The sequence below is a fragment of the Arachis stenosperma genome, chromosome 8 (assembly GCF_014773155.1).
Source record: "Arachis stenosperma cultivar V10309 chromosome 8, arast.V10309.gnm1.PFL2, whole genome shotgun sequence".
Lineage (NCBI taxonomy): Eukaryota > Viridiplantae > Streptophyta > Magnoliopsida > Fabales > Fabaceae > Arachis > Arachis stenosperma.
In genome coordinates this window covers 37814412-37821445 of record NC_080384.1, presented here as the reverse complement: position 1 = coordinate 37821445, position 7034 = coordinate 37814412, and the positions used below count along the sequence as shown (strand labels likewise).

General features: G+C 34.4%; 1 protein-coding gene across 10 annotated transcripts; it reads right to left on the bottom strand.

Annotated features, from left to right (window-relative positions):
• Nucleotides 1–1503: 1503 nt before the first annotated feature.
• LOC130943556 (uncharacterized) lies at nt 1504–6658 on the bottom strand. 10 transcript variants are annotated; one of them, XR_009071845.1, is made up of 15 exons: nt 6411–6658; nt 6240–6294; nt 5705–5744; nt 5552–5604; nt 5349–5458; nt 4858–4985; nt 4370–4600; nt 4029–4156; nt 3806–3919; nt 3326–3496; nt 2972–3097; nt 2720–2791; nt 2390–2461; nt 1981–2205; nt 1504–1785 (listed from the first exon to the last, which is right to left on the bottom strand). XR_009071845.1 is itself a non-coding variant. In XM_057871477.1 (8 exons), the coding sequence occupies exons 2-7, from the start codon at nt 6240–6242 to the stop codon at nt 4556–4558; spliced, it is 333 nt and encodes a 110-aa protein (XP_057727460.1). In that variant the 5' UTR covers nt 6243–6294; nt 6411–6658; the 3' UTR covers nt 3921–4156; nt 4370–4555. The 10 variants fall into 10 exon arrangements, 1 of the variants encoding a protein (XP_057727460.1); XR_009071841.1 differs by having other exon boundaries at nt 5349–5455; XR_009071844.1 differs by having other exon boundaries at nt 1504–1780; nt 5349–5455.
• Nucleotides 6659–7034: the final 376 nt, after the last annotated feature.

Sequence of the window (7034 nt, the reverse complement as noted above, 5' to 3'; positions counted from 1 at the left end):
TGTTCATACCCTGGCCCAATACTAAAGGCCCAGGTCCAAACGAAAGGCCCAGTCCAGAGGATTAAGCCTTGATCAACACCGACCTTCGTACTAAGAAGTCGGTCTTAACTACGACTTACTCTAAAGAAGTCAGGACGGAGCATAGCTGGCAGATAAACACTCATTCAAATGAGTAACTGCCCCTAAAATCTCTCTAACCACTTCCTCTAACCATATCTTAACCCCCCTAAGATAATGGGGCGGTTAACACCCTAAAAATATGGCACTACTCCAACGGTGGTTATTGGCTCACACTACAAATACCCTGACACCCCTCAGGTATCTCTAAGCCCAATACATTCTAAACCTGCTTAACCCTTTGCTAACTTAGGCATCGGAGTGTCTTCGCAGGTACCACCCCCCACTCACTCGCGTACACAAGTCGGAAGGAGGTTCCAGCGTGCGAAAGGACTCAGAAGCCATCCTCCGCAGACGATTGGGCCAACCAACGCCATCCATTCTATTAATCTCCGGTTACCCACCGTAACAAAGATATTTGAATATTCATTCATACTCTTGCTAATAATTGAATGACAGACATTTATTATTTGATTATTTTTCATTAATTATTTATTTTTTTGTTTTTGTGATCTTTAGCTAACGAAAAAAAAGACAAAAGATCGTAAAAGTAAAAAAATAAATAAATAATAAAAATTATTAAAATTTTAGAAAAAATAAAAATTGTTAATATAAAATTATAAAAAATAAATAAATAAATAGTTAAAAATTAATATTTTAATAATTAAATCTTTCTAACAATCTTTTAGAGTAATTTTTTTTAATTAATTAACTAGTTAATCTCAAGTAAATATTCATACATACACAACTAGAAAATGGATTAATACAGACAGATTTACAGACGGATTTGGTCTTTATTACAGACGGATTTTTGGTTACCGACGAAATTACCGACGGATTTTGCCCTTCTGTAAAAGCCTCGTCGGAAATTATTTACCGACGGATTTTTTTCCGTCAGAAAATTACAGACGGATTTTTACCCGTTACCGACGGATTTTCCCTCTGTAAATTTTCTATCCATTTTCCAAAGGCGACGAACTTTCCGACAGATTTTCCGTCTGTAATTACAGACGGATTTTCCGACGGATTTTTCGTCTGTAATTACAGACAAATTTTCCGTTGGATTTTCCGTCTGTAATTACAGACGGATTTTCAGACAGATTTTCCGTCTGTAATTATAGACGGATTTTCAGACAGATTTTTCGTCTGTAATTTGAACTTTGGAAAATCATCTCACACTCTGATTACAGACAGAAAATCCGTCTGTAAATCCGTCAGTAAGGTAAAATATATTTTTTTATTATTTTTCCAATTACAAAATAAACTTATTTTCATACAAAATAAATATAAATTTAATACAAATTTTTATCTAATTTGTATTCAAATATTTATAATATTTCAAAAAATAAACAAATTCATTATATTATCAAACTAAAAGAAAAATACTATAAACAAACAAGTCAATATAATTCAAAACATAAACAAAGTGTATTGATACATCAACTATAATAATAAGTAATAACCATATATCAACAAAGTGTATTGATACATGAACTATAATTCAAAATATAAACTCTGTATTCAAAACATCTTTCTGAAATCCCATGTCCAGTAAATGATCCGCTTCATCGAGCACCCACACTTTCACACCCATCAGCCGAGTTGCAAAGCCAGTAGTATTCTCCATATGATCTCTAAGCCTTCCAGATGTAGCAACAAGGATCTGTACTGTATAGCATGTATAAAACATTAGTGATTATTTCCTAATAGATCATAATATTCAGCATCTATATGAAAAGGTTATTTAGTAATGTTGAAGAACTACTGATCTTTTTGTTTGCTTATATACATGTCCTTTGGAAAGTGTGCATGGTTCTATTCCACTAGAAATAACACTTCAGCCGCAATAATAAAAGGATTTACCTGGCAAGGATTTGCTTGCATACGTTTCTGTTCTAAGGCAAGTCTTGTCCCTCCAATTACAACCTGAACACCAATGGTAGGATGATACTTAAGCAATTCAGCAGCTTCTGTAGTCGCTTGACTTGCAAGCTCTTGAGTTGGACATATGACAATCACATGAATTGGTGGCCGCCTATGATCACGTTCAGTTGGTGGTGAATTTGCAACAACTTCAATTGATGGAAGCTGAAATAAAAAAAATGAAAAAATAAGTTTAGTCAAAATCACCATTCATCACTTACTACAGGTAGAATAAAAAAAACAAAGAAAAGAAGCCAATAATACAAACTTAGTATTCACAACCAAAAAGTGAAACCCAATAAGTATATATTGAGTAGCTAGCTGTACAAGTGACAAGTCTACAACTTACGTGAAAACATTTCACATCCATTGTTAGTAAAATTGCATCTACTGATATTCAAGTTCGAGAGGGCTGGAAGCTCTGGCAGAAAACAATCAATCACAATATTAACTTGTTGCTTGAATGATTCATTAGTTAATCTTAAATCCAACAAAGGAAGTTCTCTAAAAACTAAAAAGTAACGTAAGTTGGTTCAACCTGAAACCTTCAATTTTTAAATGAATAAGAAGATACACCTAAAGCTCTTTGGCATAGATATTATCAAGATAAACTTATTCCCCCCCCCCCCCCCCCCCCAACACAAAAAATAAATAAATAAGATCTGTGAAGTGATTCAACCTGCAAGAGTATCCAAGCATGCAGTTGTTACAAAGCAGCCTTCCAAATTTAACAGAGCAAGATTTTGTAGCCCTGAAATAAGGCAAGACAAGAAGATGAGCATGAAATTATGAAATTCATTTTCTCTTAAATTGTTAATCAGAAACACTCATACACAAGACATTTGGATGCCATTAACACAATATCAGTGCATTGTAGAAACAAAGATAGTGGCTATATGTTGGAACAGTTCTACAATGCAATGCCCAATACCTTTTAGAAAATGGATGCCAATATCTGTGACTTTACTAGAAAACGGTGACCATGCAGCCAAATGGATTCCTTTCTGCTTCAAAATTCTCTGAGTTTCCCTTGTTGCCATGATGAGCTCATTTCCACCTAAAGTCAAAATTGAATATAGCCACATCATTATTGTCAAAATAGCAAATCATCCTTTCCTATTTCAAGAACTCCATCAACTTCAGTTTTCAACCTCACTGGCATATGAATCAAGTAAAGGTCTAAATAGTCCAACCCAAGTTTCCTAATCAATTTGAAGAGCAACTATACATTGGTGAAATTATATACTATATGATATTTTTTTTCTTTTTCAATTACTTTACATACTTAAGTGTGGTCTTGAGAGCTGGAAGGACAAGGTCATGGTGATCAATGTTGCACCAAAGTTTGGAAGTGATGAAGGCTTCATGGCGGCTGTTTATGATTCCAAGCTCTAAGGCCTTATCAGGCTACAAGCAAGCAGAAGGCAACAGACGCCAGCTGATAGAGCTCATTTGTCTGCATAAACAGGATTATTACTCAACAGCTCAGAAAGACAAAAATGTACAACTGAACAATGGCAATAGCCAAACAAAGACCCGAACTTGCAAAATTTCTATTCAATTGAACCATCAGTGCCATTTTCAAAAGATACATTCCCTCTGCATATTGATAATTCATTATTGGTGCAATTTGTATCTATACAAACTAATTTAATATAAAATTGTGTGGCATAACTATATTAATTCTGAAATTTCAAGGACTATGTAAATATAATAAATAGAAAAAACCGCATGTGCAACCCACATAGATATAGGAAAGGTATACCTAAGATTGAATAAATTCAATAATCTCTAGCAGCCTTGCTGATTGATGAGAGTTAATCCCAGTAGAAGTTCTTTCTATTGTTGGTAGTCTGTTTAAAATTATTTCAAGATAACTCTACCAAAATAATGAACAAGAATAATAGTAAGTTGACCAGCATCTAGATATATTCAGCCCAGCATTATGCACGAAAGGGGAAAAGGAACTAAAATAAAACATGTTGAACCTTAGTTGTATATGAGCCATCCAATTCAAGCATTGAACCCACTACTGCCACTGCATCTTTATTAACACCTTTGATCTGAATATATATGGGCCAAGGATATCTTGTAGATTATCAACCTCAATTAGAATCTACATGACAAAATGGGACAAGAATTTTAATAGCAAGTTAAACTAATTAACAAAAATAAGCCTAGAGATGATCTTGACAAGTGAACATCCTTTTGTGCAATAATATAATGATATATCTTACTGCACAGAAGTACTCCGATCAGGAGAGTTTTACAACCAAAAAGATACCACTTATTAAATAATGAAAATAATAGCTTGAAAGGTATACTTTACCACCGATAAGGAAATCAAGTAACCATTCGTAATATATGGAAACACTTAATTGGTCTCATCATATCCGATACACTTAATTCAAGACGTAGCTGATACACTTAATTGGTGTCATCATATCCGATACACTTAATTGATCCATTGTAAGCAAGAACAAGATTAACAGCTCCTTCACCCCTGTAAACTCAGTTAGCTGCATCTTTTTCCCTTAGAGTTTGCTCCATCAGTTTTCACCTGAAAAAAATCTCATTTTTAGTTCAGGCATTTTATCAAACATCAAGAAGACACCCAATGAAAAGCTTCAAAAAAACCAAACTTGAGTTAAATTTGAAGAAGGAAACTTGTGAAAAAACAAAACGGTACCTCTGATTTATCATAGTCTGCATGTATTTAAGGACAAGGTATAATATATGTAGCTATAGTAATATAAGAATCTAATAAGCAAATAAAAACTTTAAGAAACACATCAGTCATCATCATGATATATATACCTTTAATAGTTGAAATTGGTTCGATGGAGAGAGTTTCATAAAAAGGAAGTGAAAGGTAATGCTCCATGTCTTGTATTGAAAACTCGTGTGCCCAACATTCCAGTGGTGGATATTCGTTACTGTTTCCCCTGAAATATAGATTGAACATAAATAAATGCAGCACAGTGGCAAATAATTCACCAAAAAACGTATATATAGAGTGTTGTAACAATTTAATCTAATTAGATTACTTGGAATAATAGTAATAATCATAATCATATAAGGAAAATTGAATGGGAAGTGGAAAAGGATATTCATCTATTTGTTGAGGGTTGAAGAAGTAGTTGCAACAAGCCATGGAGATGATGATGATGAGTGATGAGGGAGAGAATTGATGAAGCGAGGGATATAGTAAGTGAGTGAGGGATACAAAGAGAAGTTGGCAATATATATACGGATAATGATGAAAAGAGACAAATCCATACACATTTAACAAGAAAAGAGTTTATCACCTTGAGAAATGCTACAATTCATATCCAGAAAATTTGGAGAGGTAAGCTGTCTTCTCATAACTTTCTGTCTTCACATAAATTTGGAGAGATAAGCTGTCTTCACAGAACTACTAATTAATAAAGGAGAGAACATTTAAGATAAATAAGGATACAGAAATTGAACTAGGCAAAGCAATTACAACTAGAATGCGAATACAATATACCTTTAGTACACATATCTGCACAACATTATCAACAAACTGCCTAGAAACCAGAACTGCATACAAAAGAAAGAATTCTTTGTCAGTGCAACAGCAATTTCTAATCCATATTGATTTAGGCACCACCTAACTGAGCATCAATTCAAGACGTCTCACCTTTACCAAATTTGCCCACAATGGATGCAGCAAGTACAACCTATATAGGTGAAAAAAATTCAGAACATAAATTCAAAGTTGTATAAGATAATTCAAGCAAATAGAAAGAAAGACTGAAGTATTCCCCAACCCAGTTAAATGCATCATTTTGTAAAGGAATCCAGCACTGCCCCAACCTCACAATTTTGGCTACACTCAATGGGCAAGTAACTTGCATATAATCTAATTCATCACCAATTTTGTACGAAATAGAATTTACAGCAACCTATCATAGCTAAATTTGAGGAGAAAGGGAAATAACATCGGGTATCATAAGCTAAATCAGAAGATCCAACAGTAATCTTGAAGAACATTCAAATACAAACCTCGCCATGAATAGATCTCAATTATAAGGCAAGTGTGTATAATTACACAACACGAAGCCCATGTAAATGTATCACAGATTCAAATTACATGCACATATCAAAATTGTAGCTGATAGAGAAGCCTAAAATAAATATCGAAGTGCGGAATTATGAGGAAACAAAAGGATTACCATGTCTGCATTCGATCTTTGAAATGACGGAAGTGATTATTGTCTCAAATTGAATCTGACAAGAAAACAAAGTCCGTAACAGTGTTAGGAGCCATGAGATCAGATTGTGAGACGAGAAGAATGTGTAGTGAGGGCAAGTGAATGAAGAACTCGAAGAGAAATAGAGGTTACCGGAACGCGATCTGAAATTCAGAAGCGCAGATCTAAATGGAGGGGACTGAAACACAGCTCAAACAGAGCAGAAAAATGGAGCTCGTAAGCGATGGAGCTTCTTCGTGGACGGAGATATGGGGAGAGCGGCGGCGGTGAAAGAAGCTCCTGTGACGGGGAGAGCGTGGACGGAGCGATGGAGAGAGCGTGGATGGAGAGAGGAAGAAGCCTCTGCTAAACTTGTGTGGAGTGTGAATGGATCGAGAGAGGGTAAGATCTGAGCTACGGTTAATCTAATATTTTCGACGGAAAATTTAAATTAAATTTAATAAAACGCAGCGTTTTGTCTATTTGATTACAGACGGATTTTCCGTCTGTAACCATTTTTCACGGAAAAAAAATTAATTTTTCCGACGGAATTATAGACGGATTCTCTTTTCTGTCTGTAATTTATGTTAATCCATTTTTTTTGTTTTCTGACAAAAAATCCCTCTAAAATTCCCTCTGTATTTCCGTGGGATGAAATCCGTCGGAAATATCCGTCTGTAATAACTAGTTTTCTAGTAGTGATATCTATATAACGTTGAGAATCAAACAGCATATATTAAAGATTATAAAAAATAATTAAGGATATATTTATCTCCT